This window comes from Semicossyphus pulcher, unplaced genomic scaffold (genome assembly GCF_022749685.1).
Source record: "Semicossyphus pulcher isolate SPU_LCO1_2020_fin unplaced genomic scaffold, fSemPul1.0.p SCAF_9, whole genome shotgun sequence".
NCBI lineage: Eukaryota > Metazoa > Chordata > Actinopteri > Labriformes > Labridae > Semicossyphus > Semicossyphus pulcher.
In genome coordinates this window covers 25,084,145-25,103,381 of record NW_027211770.1, presented here as the reverse complement: position 1 = coordinate 25,103,381, position 19,237 = coordinate 25,084,145, and the positions used below count along the sequence as shown (strand labels likewise).

General features: G+C 42.9%; 1 protein-coding gene across 1 annotated transcript in view; it reads right to left on the bottom strand.

The window, feature by feature from the left end:
- Positions 1–408: 408 nt before the first annotated feature.
- Positions 409–19,237, bottom strand: part of ago3a (argonaute RISC catalytic component 3a) — a 41,168-nt gene continuing 22,339 nt past the window's right edge. The window contains exons 8-19 of the mRNA XM_069657085.1: positions 18,614–18,761; positions 18,266–18,385; positions 15,669–15,791; positions 13,766–13,899; positions 12,573–12,757; positions 11,941–12,100; positions 11,688–11,778; positions 11,370–11,564; positions 10,929–11,063; positions 10,234–10,335; positions 8,902–9,101; positions 409–8,741 (exon numbers count right to left, since the gene is read on the bottom strand). Coding sequence (XP_069513186.1) covers positions 8,633–8,741; positions 8,902–9,101; positions 10,234–10,335; positions 10,929–11,063; positions 11,370–11,564; positions 11,688–11,778; positions 11,941–12,100; positions 12,573–12,757; positions 13,766–13,899; positions 15,669–15,791; positions 18,266–18,385; positions 18,614–18,761 — 1,702 coding nt within the window. The 3' untranslated portion in view covers positions 409–8,632. The remainder of the gene's footprint in view (positions 8,742–8,901; positions 9,102–10,233; positions 10,336–10,928; positions 11,064–11,369; positions 11,565–11,687; positions 11,779–11,940; positions 12,101–12,572; positions 12,758–13,765; positions 13,900–15,668; positions 15,792–18,265; positions 18,386–18,613; positions 18,762–19,237) is intronic.

Below are 19,237 nucleotides of genomic sequence, written 5' to 3'. Positions count from 1 at the left end.
TATTACTTCAGTAAACGTTTCCTAATGAGTTTATCTTCACAAATACTTTGTTAAGTCTTCATTAAAACATGAACTTAATTCTGTAAATTTCGGTCCCATTTAGAGCAAAATTGCCAAAAAGACAAGATACGTCTTGGGGCATGACTACTTTGTGATTGTACAAGTATTTACCACAACGACCTGTTAGTCAGGATAGAGGCAATGTAACGCCATCCGTGTCCAAACATGGTCACTTGTAGCTCCAAAAAACAAAGATGGTGGCCAAAAGCCAAACTTTAGGTTTCGAATTGGTAGTCTCCATGGGTGACATCACAGTGGCTATGTTGCTTTCTTTCATTCAGCATAAAGTTTAGACATACACAAACATTTATTCATGCATCATACAGTATCTCACCAAGACTATGGAGGTAAAGCAAAGCATTTTATTGCAAGTATTAGTCAAAGATACACTTCAAACTGAAGCAAAGCAACACTAAAAGGCCAACAACCTATGAGAGAGTTACAAAAGAAAGAGACATTCAAACTGAAGGGAATAGAGCTGTTGGTACAACAGAGCCTTTGCAGCACACAGAGAGACTGAGACATGGATCGTCTGGTGGAGAAGGTTCACTGTTCAGCTTGTACGTCCGTTTGCTGGTGCCTCACTCAGAGGTATCAGAGCCCAAGATCTTTAGTTTGAAATAAAAACCGACAGGGAGTGAGAAGCTACATTGAACAAAAAAAATATGACAATCAGCGCACACAGAAAGTGTGTTGGATCCTTGGCCACTGCCGAATATCTGTCTTCAAAACCATCATGTGTATACAAGGGAACAGCGGCGTCAGGAGCCTAATCTCTTGTGCAATATTTGGTTCAAAGTCATTATTGGAATGATAATGGGATGAAAACAGGTTAAACGTGAGATAGCCATGGGAGTAAACATTACAGTAAACATGGATTAAAGGACAGAGGGCTAACTTTGGAACAGGATGAACACTCAAAAGCTCCATGTCTCTGATCCTCTGACGGGGTGAGGGACAACCAACGAAAACAACTTTAAAAAGAAAAAGAACAGCGATTCATCACAACACGACTCATCCTTGGTTCATTATACAGGCACAGGTCTCTGTGATCCAGCACCCTGGGTCAGGCCCGGGTCAAACTGTCTCTGGAACTATCAATGGAAATACAATGATAACCAGATTGTTTTTATGATGCTCTCTGGTTGACAGAGTTTGAATTTATGACATAAATTGTCTCCACATGTGGCTCGACCCGGACCTGGTTTCTGTCCTGACATCAGTACAAACAGGACAGAGCGGTTCTTTGTAAGCTTACACTTGTTCGTACATTTAAATCCTGCTAGTGGTTTACATGAGAAATGAGAAGAGATGAGGATGCCTGTAGGCTTGTTTTCTTGGTAGTGCACCCGACACAGGCATCGCACAGTCACACAGAAATCCGACGATTATGTAAGAACGCACTTAAGGCTGAGGCATGTCTTTTGTTTTTGTGGAATGAGACCTGTTTCTGCTTTAAAAATGTTCTGGCACAAGAAAATTTGACAAGTGAAGAGGAAAGAAAAAAGCAGTGCCTACGCTCAACTTTTCACCAGGCTCCAAAGAATTCTGCCTTTCCGACATCTTTCATTCCTGCTGCTTTTTTAAAATTTCCACCGCTCTTTCTCCCTCCTGGCTCGGGGGAATTTACATGGCTAACGTACCAATTAGCAGCTTTAGGATGAGAATAAAAAAACATAAAAAGAGTCAGCTATTGGACACTGAAGTCAGCGTGGTTCAGAAATGGTTCCCTTCGTCAGAGATGAGCTGCAACATGTGGGGGTTAGCGTTTGGCCTTCTAAAGGTTTTAAAAAGAAAAGAGGAGGGTAAAAAGAATATAAAGAAAAGGAGGGGAGAGAATTGACCTGAAAATATCAACCAAAGCTTGATACACGGCTCCGTATCTCCAGGTTAAATCTCCCCTCTCCCCTCCCTTCACCTCGCGTCCCCCTCCATATTGTTGTGCTTGCGTGTCTAAGAGAATAAGGCGTCAACATGGAGGGGGAGGGGCTAAAGGCCTCGTGTTACTCCTGGCTCCACCCCCCGCCATGCTATGCAATATGATGCGGAGACTCCAGCCGCTTGAACGCACTCTCAATAAATACACCATAAAATATTCCGCACATATATATTTCATATATAAATTTAAAAGAAACACATTTAAATAGGACAACAAAATAATAAAAAGTCGGCTCAAGAACAATTCGTCAAAATCGGATAAGTGTTAAGACAAAAACAGAGAATATTTTTTACAGTTATACTTATTTAGACTCTAAAATAGTTACGGTATAAGAATATCGCAATCAGGCATTACTCAAGCATTATTATACGTCATAATAAAAGCAGTTTGCAGTTTTTTCTTTCATGTAGTATAACATATGCAGCATACCAAGGTAAGTGAGGTGCAGTGTTTTTAGAGATCTCTTGTAATAGAAAGATTTCACGCCCCCCCCTGGACTGAAGAGGTACCCACAGAGGTACAGAACACCCTTTAGTTTGCAGTCGACACCCTACCGGCTCAGGACAGGGATCCTGCTGGGCACACAATCCCTCCATGTGGGGACAAGACACACGGCAGGGCATTGCACTAAGTGAGAGAACGCCGGGGGCTGCTGCTAGGGCTGGGCATCGTGGGAAAGGTTCAATACTGACACTGGTTCTGTTTATACCATCTCTTTGACTAAAAAAAGATACAATTTATTCCTCCCGATACCTAGACCTAAGTAGCGGTTATCAAGTTGCCCTCAGTGCGATTACAGAATCTGTATATTACTGGTGGAAAAACACTGATTGCAGACTTCTTGCTAGCTTCGACTCTCTGCTAGCACTCGATTGTTGTTGCTTGTTATTGTCGCATGATCATTTACCTGAAACCTGTTGACATTTGGGAGGGTGATAAATGATGTTATTGGAAATTTACGTTGAACTCGCTGATACCAATACAGCATTTTAGTTAATATTGGAGCCTGATACTAGTATCAGAACAACACTAATAACTAATTAAAGTGATCATCTCGAACAATCACAAGCGGCAACCAGTTAGTTACAACTTCAACTTTGAGTTACAACCGGAGCCAACCGTGGACGTCACACACGTGACACTGTCTGGATATCTGGGAAGTGTGCCCCCGCAATTACCGTTTATACGCCAAAGAGAACGAGACTGAAATCTTCGTGATCACCACTTAATTTGTGATTCCTTTCTGCCATTGGAAGAAGTCTTACATCATGTTTATAGTGATTTATTTACTGTAAAAAATGCCCTTCAAGAAAAAAGTCTCGATTCCTCAGTGCAAAAATCGACTTCTGTAAAACCTTTCCAGACTTCTATCACGTTTGAGATGCTCTACTTTTTTTCTGGGAGGTTCTGATACCGTGTTTGGACACCCAGCCCTAGCTGTAACAAAGTGTAGAGTGGCAATTCCAGAGGGTAAAACCACCACTTGGAGGCAACCGAGCTGCTAACAAAGTCACAAGAGCATGAGGCACACTTTTAACGACCGATCGCTTTTGTTTGGTGACACACACAAGCGTCCCTTCGACTCCTCGTTTACTCCGAGGTTTGGACCCTCTCCTCCTCCTGGTTCGGGAGTAGGAGGCCGGAGGACTGGAGGGAAACCTCTTGGCTTTGTGTCTGAGTGAGAGTGGCAGTCTCTAAAGTGCTGTGCTATGTTTGTCATTCGTGGGCCGGGCTGTGTTACACCACGTCAGCTATGACCACCCCAACGCACATTCCACTGTACCAACGACACCATTGGTCCAAGACACTAAATGCACTAGGAAGCGAAAGCTCAACCACAACCATATACTTGGCTTTTAATCTACTTCTATGTAGGATTTTTATCTAAATACATGAAACACGAGTTGCATTGGCATCTCTAAAAAACAAACAGCGAGTGTGTGTATGCAGCCGATCCTGCGCTGCGATCTGTTCGTGAAAAGGAGATTCTGTTTGTTGGTTTTACATTAATCTTTCGGTTTACAGCACCATCGAGAGGAAAGGCACTTTCTGTGGACTTTTTCTCACTCCTTTGCTACCTTCCACTGCGACAAAAATCAGGGTTTTATTGATCGATTACTCAAAATGGAATACACCTTAACTCGTTTAAAAATCGAGACGCTGACCTTTCAAAGTTTATTTGGCGATCTTTCACCACCAGACTCTCTCAGTCACTTTGCGGGTGAGGTGTTTGTTTTTCCAGCTCCTGTAAAAAAGACTCGTCTGTATTGTTAGTAATCCTAATGGAGAGTCAAAGGCCACTGCTAGCTGCGAGCTGTGTGTGTCCTTTTATTCAGTCGAGTCTAACAAGTCGTTTTTAATAGAATTGGAAGGACAAACAAATCTATTCCCTCGCCGCGTAACAAAGATGTCCGATGAGGAAAATTATTGACTAAATAAATATGTCTTGCGTCCCTTCAAGCGCTCACTTCCACCGGTCTCGCTCATGTTAGGTCACTTTCTCTATTAGCTAATATTTGCAGAGCAGAGCTGATGACATTTCAGCTGTAAGCGAGGCAAACACATCCGCTATGTAAACATGTGTTCAACTGCCCTCGAGAGTGTAGCCCATACACAAACTGAACATCCATTACAGACAGCGGAGATAGTCAGCTATAAATGATTCAAATTCTCGCAACCAACCTTCAGACTTCCAAAACAACCTGCCGTAAAAACGTATCACCAATCCGCTTTGATTCCTTCCAAACCACACATACTTGAATGAACAGACCCCTCTGTATATCGTACTGACCAGACCCCACTATTGTCCTTCAGCTCTAATCTTTCTACGGGGATCGGATGGGATTGCAAGGCCGTGGAATGTACTCCTCCGGCACACTGGGAGTAAACGTCTGGGAGCAAAAGAGGAAAGAGAGCAACAATAAGATTACAGGCTTTGTCACAGCGCAGATTTACCGGCAGGCTAACTCTTTGTGTTTGCGAGCACATGAAGTGACTCGGAGTCGGAGGAAAGCAACAGAGGTTGCAATCCGGCGCAAATCCCCCCGAGGCTTAAACACAAAGGGGAGAAATGGAGAACTACTACCTCTTGTTACGAAGTGGATGGACAACACTTTCAAAAAACCCTATCGCTCGTTCCTTTTCAGGCTTGATAAGGAGCAGGCATCAGCACCAGTTGAAGGAAACATTCAAACATCACCAACACTTCTTCTATCTTCTTCTCAAAGTGATGTAATATCATTAGGGATGCACGATATTGGATATCTGATATGCCGATATTTTCCAACCCTTTCTGCCGATATATATTAGGCATATGTTTTTTTTCAACCTAAATGCAGAGAACATCAAGTCTCCCCTGTAGTGGCACTTATTGTAGTGGCCAAAAACACGTGTCTGATCACTCACATTTCTGAGCGCATCTGAATGCAGCATCCCCCCGAAACACGGCAGTGAGGGAGACATGCCCGGACTTGTTAACTGCACCAACAATGGAGACATCAGTGATCGCAGACGGACTCTTTTTATCGCGTGTGCGTCCATGAATATGTAAGTTAGTTTTGCACTGATGTTTATGTCACTCTCTGTTAGCGTCGGCTTTGGCTGCTGTGTTTTTTCGGCGTGTTTGATGTTGTTAAGTCCGGCAAATTAACGAGAATGTGAGCTAACTGTTAGCTAGGTAAGAGTTGTGAAAGTTGTTCTCAAGTTTCTGTGACTAGTTAGTTAGTTAACTGAGTTAATGTCGTAGCATTACGTCAAGCTTTTTTAGGGAATTAATCGAGCATTTATGCATAAGTAAAGTGTTGTTTCATCGGCGGAAAATATCGTCAGAAAAATGACATATCTGCTAATGCCGATAATGTGCCGATAATATCGTGCATCCCTAAATATCTTCATACAAAAGCCGCTCAGAGTACAGTATGTGATCTTCTCCCTCTCTCCTAAGAGTCTCTCCTCTTCAACAAACCTCCCACATCATGAACATCTACCAAAATAAATGAGAGAAATAAGCATCGACTTCTTGCAGTTTTTTTTTCCAAACATCAAAGCACAAGGCGGTTTAAGTCCACATCCCGATCAATAACAGTTTGACAGTCCAAACACAACGACCCCACCACTGTTCACACGTACACGACAGTGACACAGGAACACGTCAACAGTCTATTGCGATAATAAAACTTTGTTATTATATCTTTTTACTTATACATGTATTACTAAGATTAATAATTAGACTACATTGTTTTCTGTTAGCAAAAATAAGTGGTGTGCATTACATAATTTAAAATGTACAAATATACTTTCAATCTGGCTTTTTTTCTTTTTAAAAAGGCTTTCAGACACTAGTGAAATCATGAAGGCTCAAACCCACTGGCTTCTACACTAGCTGAGGAAAGGCAGTCTGATGCAACAGCGGATGCAGGACCGTACATTAAACCTCACTGCCGTTGTACCGAGCGAAATCCTACCACAGCTCCCCTCGTATCTCTTCTCCCGTCCTTACATACGTGAGGTTTATTTTTTTTTCCTACCCTAGCCGCCATCTTCTCCAGAGTGTCACATAAAGGTTCAGCTTCAGACAGAGTAGCACCACGCCTGTGTTCAATCTCCAAACACAGCTTCTTTTAGTGCAGATTACTTTTCAAAAACACCCCCCCAGATGAGCTTCAGGCCGCAGAGGAGCTAAGTGGTGACCACGATCCAGATATCCGTCACTAACTTATCTCCCCTGCTTTGTTCTGAAGCCAACTTTGGGCCAGTTACATGGGCAGGAGTTAAACCTCGTCCCAGAAAGAAACCGTTTATTGAAAGAATTATATATGACAAAGGCTGACTGCGTTAGCCATGAACACGACCTTTAAGGTACAAACACACTGTAGCAGCTGCATCCATGTCTGGTGACGATTAAGCAAAAAAAGCCACTAACACAGCTAACACTGCTGTAAAGGTAAACACAATAAATACATCGATCTTAGGATGATCTGAATGAGATGTATAGAAAAGTCAGTAGACGGTTGTTGAGAAGAATAAGAGGCATTGGGTGAACTTTTCTCACTTTAAACCATCTTATGCTGTCTATCTATTGGATGCTTACGCTTCTTTATTATTTTACCCCCTATGATGAGTTACTTTAACACCAAACTCCCACCAGGCACTTGAATACTACCTCTTTATGGCCTTTATTCTCCACTTTGCTGCAGTCAGGTGAGGAACTTTGTTATACTTGGGAGGAAAGAAAATCAGCCTCATTAGCAAACCGATGATGAGGAGCTCTAAATGATGCCCTCTGATAATAACAGCGTCCTCAAACCACAGAGGTGCATAACATCCTTCAATTCAAGTAAAAACATGAAAACTGCAGTTGCACCATTTTTCGCCCGACAGCAAGGGCGAACTCAGAAAACCTGCTGATCAATCGTCCCGCAGAGGAGCGAGACATGAAAGCGCCCAGCAAGTGGCAAAACTTCTCTCCGTTTGAGGACGCTCGCTTTCAAATGAAATGTTTAACCGTTCTTGTAAAAGTCCCCTACGATCCTCTTCCCTTCGCTTCGGCTGATTATTGCACTAGAGGAAACCGTCGACGTGATCTCGGTTTACCCGCCATCTCAAACTGAAGAGAGGGAAATGTGAGATAAAGCACTGAAGGGAAATGAACGCATGCAGACTATGAGATTAAAAAATAGCTAACACGATTTAAAAGATAAAAAAACATAAAATGGTTCACATAATGTCGAAGAAAACAACCAGAATTAAATAACAGTGTTATACTTTAAATGAAATACATACTGATATATCAGCCTATATAATCTGCCCCCGTTTAAATGTGACAGCTGACTGCTAAAGATAAATAAAAACTGTTTGGAAACCTTAAAAGACAACATCCTTGTTGTGACTTTAAGGGGGCATTTATACCTCGTCGCCAACAGGTGGCAGTGTGCTCAAAAGTAACTGGTGGTTTCACACACTTGAGAAAGGTGACAGAACAGAGAAGAAGGAAAAGTAAAAAGTGGCAGCTGGGAGGATCTCCAGTCTGATTAAATAACTACATTCCAAACTATTTCCAACTCCACTTAACATCTCCGGAGTCGGACCCCTTCCTGCTCTGCTCCCTCGCTTCTAACACCGGGGAGATTCAACAATAAACAACCGTATAACTGACAGAATGTAAAAGTGCTGCTGCTCTAACTGACTTGAGGTACTGTAGATGGCAAAGGAGCAGATTAGTAGACTAGAAAGAGGGACTGAGCCAAAGAAAGGGAGAAAAAAAAAAGGAAAAGCACCCACAGGCCACAAGTAAAGGAGACAAACAGGAAGGGGAGCGAAAAGGGGGCCTGATGGGGGTGAAAATAAACTAGTTGGCTGGTTTAATATTGCATAATAGTGCTGAGTTTCTCTCTTGTTTGTTTTTAAAGCAGCTTTTGCATCCTCAGTCCAGTGTGGGGGTGCCTCCTCCCCTCCCTCCTCCCTGCTCTCCTCTGCACAGTGTCAGGTCCGGATTGACTAGGCGTGTGGGGGGCGGGGCGGGACTTGCACGTATGAGGACTCCTTGACTGGCAAGCCAGGCGTGCACAGTTGTGTGTTTTTTGTGTGTGTGTGTGTGTAAAGGGTGGCAATGGTTTCAGGAGGTGATGGTGGAGCTCAGGCGAAGTACATGGTCCTCAGGGTGTCGTGGTGAATCTGAACAGCTTTGGCCAGCGCCTGGGGGTCCCGGCCGTTACTCTGACCAGACACATGGCTGCCCTCAGCGCTGCAGAGTGGACAGGAAAGGACACGTTATGACGGATGACAAGCATTAACATGCAAGGCTGAAAAAAAATACACCAAGTAATACAAGACAGCTGCTATCAAAACACTTCTCTATGAAAACAAGACTTCAGAGTTCAGGATCTTTTGTTTCCCCTCCTCACCTGTCGTGTTCTTTGTCCACCAGATGGTAGCGGGCACGGAAGGCCACCAGGTGGGCGTAGTAGGCAGGCGCAGGGATGGAGACCGAGCGAGTACAGCGCACGTAGGTGTGGCACAACTGGTAGGTGAGCAGCTGGAACTCATCAGCGGTAAAACAGTTGTCGTCCCACAGAACGTGGTAGTGGGAGGGTCGACTGGTGCCCTGGAGAGGGGAATTAAAAGGGCCGGTTGGACGATTATTGAATTCAGCTGCAAGTACAAAACGTCATTGCTATCTCAACATAATAGACAGGAACCTGCTTTGGAGGACTCAATGAAAACAGAAAGAAAACTGTGGGTTGGAACCTTGCAGTCAGAGTTTGAAAGAACGTTTTAGTCTGAATTAAAGGAGGAAGCTAAAAAGCATGGTTAGCTCAAAGACAGAAGCCTTGTAGAATATCGTGTTCCTGTTTTCCGTATTTCTGTGTCCTGATGTTGTAACTTTCAGTCAAGGATGAAAGCTACCGGTGTAGGATTTTGATGCAGCTTGCACCCAATTTATGTACTGTATCATGCTAAGGGTTGCCATTCCTGTGTTATAAGGATCAATAAACCCTTTTTGCACAACTTCTGTCTGGGGCATGTCTCAATACAAGAGAGTTTTTCCCTTTTTCTCTTGTGGCCATTTTATTTCTAAATCCTGTTTTCTATCTATTTACAACAAAACACAGCTCTGTAGAAGCATGTTCTCTGTAAGCGATAGAAGCAATAATATTTGAAATTGGCGCCATATCTGTGGAGAAAGTTGTACAAACAGCTTGTGGTTTCACCCATTCTACATTCCTACAACACCCAGCGTGCATTGCGCCCCTCCCTCTGAAAAGAACAGCCCTGTGAGAGACGCTGGAGTGAAACACTACCATGTTGCAGGCAATGGCTCAGAGCGATACAGAAACCAAAATGCGACGAGAATATACCGGTGGATCGTCCAAAAAATCTTCAGGTCTGCAGTCTACATTTCAAACCGGACGATTTTGAACGAGACATGACATCAGAGGCGGGCGTCCTAGATTGAGGAACTGTAGTTAAGCGAGCTCCCTGGCCTCCGCCAGATGACGCGTTTCACACAGTCTAGCGGAGGTTTTCCAGGGCCCATTGGAGAAGCGGATTGCGTCCTCCAAAGGCACAGAGCCAAATTGCATTTTTTTCCTACCATAATGGCATTAGCTCCCCATAATAGCATGATAGGACTGAAGTTGAAAACTGGCCCTTTAAGATTTTAGCTAAGGAGGAGAGAGAACGGGCTGAAAAGGGCAGCAGAAGTCAAGTGAGAGAGGACGAGAGGTTGGTCTGACCTGTATTCCAGCGTGACTGCAGAGGTAAAAGTCAAACTCGTAGGGATGCGTGATGTCCGTATCCACAGTAGTACCAGCAGGAATGTTTCCACTGCGTCCAACCTGACAGAAGCAAAGTTAAGGTCAGTTCATCCCATTTAATAGCTTTTGACTGTTTCTTTTCATGTTTCACCAAAAAGCAGAAACAGCTAGGACAGAAAATGGAAAATGCTGGAGAAGGGCAGCAGAAAAACAAAGCTTTTAAAGCTCGAAATCAGAAGCCCAATTCTTATAATTGAAAAAAGATCTTGTGGATGGGCTGACCCAGGCCAAGCTTTACCAAGTGCTTCCCAATCAACCAATTAAAAGACCTAATGCTCCAGAGGGCCTAATGCTCTGTATGGAAGTGCCCGCACTGAAAATAAGGTTGTTAGTAGCCGAGTCTTTCTCTCCGGGCCTTGAGTGCCACTCCAGAGCTCTCGGTCTGCTTTGGGCCCTAATGCTTTAATCGAATGTAATTACAGGGGTTAGGAGGGTGAACGGTCCAATTGACAACAAAAGGTAATTAAGAAGAGCCATTTTGAGTACTTAACATGCTGGCTTAGACCATAAAAAGAATATGGACTAACACATAACAGACTGTACTGGCTTTAATGGGCACCATCGCTTTGTCATACTGAGAAAGAGCGTGCGTGTACTCGTGTTTGTGGACTCACTCTCTCGTTGCGGTCGGCACAGAAGAGGCGTGTATGGTGGCGTTTTTGCACAACAATGTAGGTGATGCCTGGTTGGTACTCCTTCTCCAGGCTTATACAGGCCTCACGGATGGCCAGCAGCTCATAATACAGCACCTGAGGAAGAAGAGACAACAAACTCTGCTTTAAATGTTTATAAAATCAATCCTTGTATATTCTGAATTTGGGAAGAAATTTTTGCATCTAAAAATCACAAAAACGAACTTCAGTTTTTCCAATATTTGGCAATTAATTTTCTTTCGACTGACTAACAGATTAATGGTTAAGCTTTCGACCCAAACGTAAAGTCTCCATCTGAAATATCTGTTTCATGACCTGTAAATATATTCAAGAATACATGCTAGCTAATCCTAACTGAACTAGTAACTACTGAGCTTGTTGTGATAGAAAGTGGAGGCTGACCTGTCTGAACTGGCCTTCTGAAACTCCGTCCCTGTAGAAGATGATCCGGGTCGGCTTGTAGCGGGTTGACTTGTAGAACTGGATGAGCAGCTCCCGCACCATAGAGGCCAGGTCCTGGATGACCTCTTGCCTCGGCCTCTGGACCCGCACGGTGGCACAGTACCTGCTGGGGTGGGCGTCCATACTGCCAACCACCTGGAAGAGAGGGGGGATGAAGATGGAGGAAGGGGAGGAGGTGAAAGACAGAAATAGTTCAAATCAGAAATGTTGAGGTACGGGGATCATAGTTAATAAGGTTAGGTGTGAAATGACACTCACTGCTGCAATCGAAGGCTTCTTGCCGTCTCCAGCAGGTGGATGTGTAACATCTGCTCCCAGGAAGATAACCGGCTGCTGAAACACTGATGGTCTGTTGATTGACAGACAAAACAAAGACATTAATTATATTCAGTTATATGACAACACATTGACTGTTTACTCGCATTGGTACTTGGCTGTTATCATGGTTTAAAATATTGGTATTCTGATACAAGCATGCTTTAAAAATGAGGAGAAAGAGAGCGTGACTGACCGTTGGTGCGGCACCAGGATGTTGTTGATGCCTCCCAGCTTCACATTGATCTTGAGGCAGAGGTTGGAGAGGGTCTGAGGGGACGTCTTCACCACGTTCTTCACCTGGACACACTGCGTGGCCATGCCCAAGAGGGTGTCTCCCACACGCTTTACCTCAGCTGAGGGTGGTTAGAAAAAGTGAGCATCAAAAAAAGTAAAGCATTTCAAAGATTATAAAGCAACAAAAGTAGCACAGACATCATAATGTTGATGTCAGCTCTTAAAATCTGGCAGGCAAAATGTGGTTTGAGGAAATAACGTTGAATAGTATTCAATGTATGATCTGATTTCCAAGCAACTGTCAAAGAAATTCAAACATAGTTAAGTATAAAAGATACATGAGAGCAGTCATACATGGAAACACTTCAGGAGTTAAGAAAAAACAGATATGCAGACATATACATAAAATATGATACAACGGAAAGACAATTTTGTAACTCTCCTCAGTGACACACATTCAGGAGGCTGAGGAGGAGAGAATACTGCAGCAGCCCTCAGTCCCAGAATAGCCTCACTGCTTCCACACAGTCTTAACCACAAGCACAACTCTGAGCCTCTGATATAATTGTTATTTATAAGCAGTTTTCTGACCATAGACTGGAGTCTTTCCCGGCAGGATGACGATGATGAGCTGCAGTCCAGCGTAGGTGTTCTTCAGGTGTCTGAACATGGGCTCCACGCTGTCCGCTCCCTGGGCGTATTTACAGAAACATGGCTGGCCCTGGATGGGCATCCCAGCATCCTTTGAGATCTTACGCAGCTGGTCTGTGAAACCCCTACGTGAGGACGAAGGGTGTGATCGTTAGAATGGAAAAGTCAATTACACGCAGAGCTGTAAGTGTTTGTCTTTTTTAGTTTGGAAAAAAATAAGCAAGGAAAGTTGTCTCCAAAACATAAAATATTGTTCCTTATGTAACAGCAAATGTTATAAATTTGATGCCTGAATGCCTTTTGTAGAAAAGTCTCTGTCTAAGCAGCACAACATTGTTAACAACACGTCAGGGACTAAACAGAGAAACTTTCTGTTTGTCTACCTCTCTCATAGTTATTGTTATTTATTATTAAAGATTCCCTCTAGTGGAAACCAAGTTTTGAACCTTGTAAACATCTCCATGTGGTGTTCTTCAGCTGTAACCGTCATCGCAATTATTGCAAACTTACTACTAACTACTGACATTAACGTTACTGCGACTAATTACTACATTTCAAGCTAGCTAAGTTTCAACAAGTTGCCACGAAATGATGGCAGAGACGTGTTTTGTTTTCGGCTGTAATCTTACAAAAGGAGAAATGTAGCACATAGTGGGCGGGGACTATGCAGAAGAAGGAGATGCCTTGGGAGGATTTTTACAAGATAATTAAACATATTTTGCAAAATAACATATCAGACACAATTTTTCATTTTCTGCAGAGCATTTTATACGTCTGACAACATGACTGGAGCTGCTCTAAAGATAAATTAAAACATAACCGTCAGACTCGCTGCAGACACACCATTACCGTCTTCAGCTGCTGAGATAAGAGATGCTACTCTTCCTGTTGTAATCATTTGAAATAGAAATGACTCATTTATGCCACATTCCTGTATATGGAGACAAATATAAAAAAAACATCACAGATTTATGAGAGAGGCGAAGAAGTAATTAGAATATTATCTTACTAATGTCTTTTAAACTATCATGGCTATACTTTGGTGAACACCATTAGTGCATGCTTGATGACATCAAAATCTCTGAAACAGATTTTTGAACATTTTACTGAAAAAAATAAATAAATAATCGTACTTGAGGATTTCTTCCCGACACTGCCTCTGTGTGGCGAAGCAGGCGATGGCCCACATCTTGATCTCCACCCCGGTGTGGAACTGCTTCCCCCTCATGTCCCACACCCCGTGGCTGGGCGTGGCTACGGTGCGGTTCTGAAACAACATTGCAGTCTCACCACATGTACTCATGATTATGTGGGCAAACACTCGCATTCATACTGTTCATACGGACTCACAATTAAACAGAAAACACAAGGATGCATGCGCTCACATACAAACACACTTACTCTCTTAGAACCCACAGAATCCACGCACCCTCTTCATCCATACCAAAATATATTAACACTCATTTTAGGCATAAAGTCACAGTTTAGAGGAAGAAACATGCGTAAGCAAAAAAGTCTTGAACCAGAGAAACTTCAAACCATCGAATATAAACATTAAACGTATAAAATATGAGAATATGATCACAGTTATAGTTTTGAAGTTGACCATCAGTTTTATTGCAGGTGTAGAGCGATGTACTGAGGGATGGAATCTGTATGTGAGATGATGTGTGTACCATGCGCAACATAGTGCATAAAAATGTCATATTTCTCAGTAACACACACACACCCAAATGCACAGCAGTAAAGGTGTGTCTCCTCAGAAAAGATAAACAGATGTTAATCAGCACTGTGGTTCAGTCTCAGTTGTCTTGTCTCATTAGGCAGACGTTTCTAGCCCGATTGCAATCTTTACCGTTATTCTACTTATGCACTTTATACTGCACCTTATATTGTACCATATCATAAACCTGAGAGCCCAGACCATACTGTATGGTCTGCACTGTACTGTACCATCCTGCATACCATGTCACTTTATCCCACAACTGTCACTTTAACTTGTCACTTTACTTCATCTTGTCACTTACTTCTCCTTGTATAACAGTTGTATATACCTTGAATTTTTATATGTATCCCTCTTATTTTTTATTTATCGATCTATTCTTATTTCTATTTTTTATTTTTTATACTGTATTAACTGACTTGCTATTTTGTCTTGTTACTGCTGTAACACCTGAATTTCCCCCCTGGGGATCAATAAAGGATAATCTTATCTCTTATCTTATCTTAATACTTAAAGACATAATCTCGAAGTTCTCAGTTTCGTTCTATTTGGCGCCACCTAATGGTGATAAATAGGAATTGTGGACACATATGTCCCTGATAACCAGACATCCACAGTTGGCTCCCTTTATTAAGGTTTTAACTATTGTTAAGTTGTAAGTTGTATCTGTAGTCATCCATCTTTTCTTTGTTTGTTCTGCCATAGTAGATTTTGTTTACTCGCAACACCTGCAGAGACGGGAAAAGCAGCCGCTTAGCTCCGCCTACCCTCTCTGGCAGACCAACCACTGCAGGGTGATGGAAAACATGTCACTAACTGGGCGCCGCTTGTGATATCTTCAGCAAATGTTGCCACAGACACCCAGTCTATAATAATACTATATACTGCAAATGCAAAGGCTTTCATCAGTGGGCCATAGGCTCAATCACCATTGTGTTGCTTAATTCGACGATAGTGACTTAACAGACATTTATTTAAATGAAAATCTTCGAGATTATTACTTTAAGCAATCTAATCATAAATTGGGTGATTTCATTAATGTTTATTGAAGTTTAACATGGCAGGTTGACAACAAAGATCCCTGGTGATCTTTCTTTCTCAAAACCTCTCAAAGTAGCATCAAAATTTGCACTACTGAGACCCAACCACAAAGAAAGCCATGAAGACACCATGAAGTACAAACAGAAGCCAGTGAGTTAGTTCCCCTCAGAGACAGCGTGGAGTAAAGGCCGAGGTCGGGGAGAGCGTGTCAGACAAACAGAGAGAATGGGCGTGATTTAAAGGAAGGGTACCATAAAGTGCTCTGTGCTCACCCTGCCGCCGTATTGCAGCATGGGGGCGGGTAGCACTCGCCCCGTCACGTGGGCCATCTCGTCGCGCACTTTAAACTGGAATTCCTGCACGAAAGGGTCTGCCTCGTAGTTGGCACTGCGCACCTGCAGGGAGAAGAAGTGGGAAGATTAGTCAGACCATGGCACTTCATAACAGCATGATGTAAAAACCATCGCAGCACTGAGAGATTATAGCATATAGTCATGGGTTATAGTGGAGTTCCCATAACCTGCCCACTCACTGTGGCTTGTTTTATTTAAGGTTACAGCAGCTGGTTATCTTAGCTTAGCATAAAGACCGAAAACAGAGGAAACAAGTAACTCTGCTTTTTCCGAAGGCACCGTGCCAAGTGCTCGTTCTTTCACGGTTTTAGATGGACCTTATGCTGCGTTGTTATCCTAAGGGGCCTTCCTGTTCTGTATTTGCTGATGTATGTATGAGTATTCATTTTACTTCATGCAATGTCTCATTGCAGTTTTATTGCTTTCACTATTCTATAAAGACGTTGCTGAATAGGGAAAATGAAGTGGTAAATTAGTGACATGCCTACAAAGTGTCAGGTGCCAGCACCTTCATCCAAAATGACTGCAGGCGCAGGGTGCATGATCAGCCCACCCAGCACGACATCCAAATTTAATATAGAACTCATTATGTAGTTCTGACAGGCACTGCTTATCTGCTTGTTTTGTACTTTTCTGTCTCTCAACCTTGTCTATTCCACCCCCACACTAGCTCTGTCAGTTTCAAACGACCGTGTATCTAAATGAAAACACCACCACAGTGTTGTCTACAATGATTTCCTGGAAGCCAGTGCAGTTATTTTGCTCCTGAGAGAAGAGATAAGGAGAGGTGGTTTAATAAGGGAACAACAGGTAATAAAATGTGCATTGCTAATCTGATGTTGGCCAGAGGCAGTGTACAGTCTGTCCGTCTTTCCATAAACAATACACCGCAGAATCTGTAGCAGCCTCACATACACTTAGTCCTTACTACTCTGGCTTTTAGTTGACCCTTGGTAGGCCTGGATTGTAATTGCCAGATGTGATGGATGAGCACAAAAACATGCCTCCTTAAACAATATAACATGACAATCTCTGAGAGGAGATAACTAAACAGCTAACAGGATGAGCAGCATGGCAACCAAGCATTTGCAAGCTTAGCAACGAGAGTATTTCCACCGAAATGGTAATCAAATGTAAGGTGCTGACATCAACAAACAAACTGCTAAAGCCTAAAATATTGTACAAAATCAATCTATGACTTTCTTTATAACAACTACTTTAAATGCGATGATGTCATAGGAACCGCACGCAGCCGGCTGTAGCTAAAGAATCCTGTGAAGACTTAGGGTGCTTTCACACCTGAGCTGTTTGGTTTGAACCGAACCCTGGTGCGTTTAGCCGGATAGTCCGGTTTGTTCGGGGTGGTGTTAAAGCAATCCAAACCAAACAAATTAACTCTCATTCGCCTGAAAACGGGGGTCTCGGTTCGCTTCCAAGTGGTCCAGAATTTGGTTCACTGTAGGTGAGAAAGCGATCCAAACCAAATATAGGAAGTGAACCAAAATATTGTTCATTGTGGGTTGTTAACGGGTGCTGACACTTGCAGAGACAGCCACGCAGCCAGGCAGTAAGATGAGCAGAGGACAGACGTAGGGGAGCGACAAGGGAATAGAAATATGGGCTAACAAACAATTTCATAGAACACAGAGGCATTCAAACTGTTCAGTGAGAAACTAAAGGAGAATGGAACTGATCGAACTGTGGAACAATGTCAGATAAAAGTAAAAAAAACTCTGATAACAAAACATTAACGTCCTTGATCGTGTTGACTGTGATTGATCAGTGTGCTCTCCCTCTTTGTTTACTTCAGGCAGTTTTCCCATGCGGAAATTCTGACCAATCAGAAAGCAATTTCCTCGCACATCAAAACTTTTGGTCTGCTGGTAAAAGCTGCCGTGTGAACACAAACCAAATTCGAGGCAAAATGCAACATTGTAACAATTTGGTCATGGATGTGGATCAAACAAACGGACTTTAGGTGTAAAAGCACACTTAGCTAAATGCTAGAGGTGAAGACATGGCTGATAGCGGCGAAAAAATCTTTGCATGGCAATACTGGGAGTCGGTCAGCTGCTTGGCCCACACGGTCCAGCTGGTCATCAATGATGGTTTCAAGGCTGTCCCTAACCTAGGATCAGGATCAGATGGCCCTCCCAAAGCACAGACCTACCCAGTAAACCCACTGGGACTCTGTTTATGAAATGTTTGTATGCCCTGTTGAACAGAGGTGGGCAATCGTTGCTGTCCTCTCTCTCCTTTTCCATTAAGGGAGACTGTCTCCCCTTTGATTCCATTGCGCAACTTTTGTAGACCGGACCGCATAGGAAAAAAAAAACTACAAAGCGGTTACTCGAGTAATCGTTTAAGCAATGGGATGAGTAATCGGTTAGAGAAAATGTTGAAGAAGGAATATTTGGTGCCAATAATGCCACTCAGTGCCATTTCAGTATTCAAACAGGGTGTGTATGGAGGGAAAGAAGAGATCTTGATTCAAGAGGTGTATCCCCCAAACTCACCAGCCTGCTGATCTCCTCCTGCCTGTCTGGTGCTGAGCGAGCTGTGGCTTTAATCATAGTGGAGGTCTGATTATCTGTCAGCTTCTTGATGCACCGTTGGCCCGCTACAATGTTACACACCTGCAATCAAACAAACAACACTTTCTTTATCTTATAGCCAGCGAAATCATTTCTGTGCATACTTAAGATTTTTCTGCAGCTGCTCTGCTTCCTATTTATTCAGTAGTTACACATGCAGATCCGGGAGGTTCCCAGTAGAACGAATACACTGCAGATCTCTTCATACTTGGAGTTATGTCATATTTAAATTTGAAAACAAAAGTGGAAAAGCAACTTGTTTCCTCTCACCTCCAGGGGCAGGTAGGTGTGCTTTTGCTCCTGGCCCACCTGTAGGCAGGGCAAATGTGGGTACTTAAGCTGCAGGTTGTACTTCTCCCTGAAGTAGTGGGCTACAGTACGCTCTACAGTCTGACCGTTTTCCAACTGTAGAGGGAACCTGCAGAGAAAAAAAGGCATGTCGAAAACAAGACAGGGCAAGGGAATTACATTGATTTATATTAAAGTCCCATTAGCTGATATGTAACATTGTATCAGGACTGATCAAGCCACATTTTAATTGATTAATAGAGGCAACATAAAGCTAAAAATGTGTTTACTAATGTGCAAAATATTTACCATGTAAAGAAGGCTATTTTTCTGACTTTTCATTATATATGCAAAAGGTATTAAATTGTTATTAGCATTAAAGTAAATGTAGGTAACTAATTATTATCTTCTTTTTACGTGTCACCATATATTGCACACACAATGCACATTGCCATAGATACGGACCATCCTTCCTGACGGTCATGTGCTGATGTACACGACATGTTCATGACAGCACACAGCGAGGGACTCTCTGGATGACAAACACTGAACATCAGCAGCTGCTCAGAACGGCCACTTCACTAACCGATGACTAATCTTATCCTC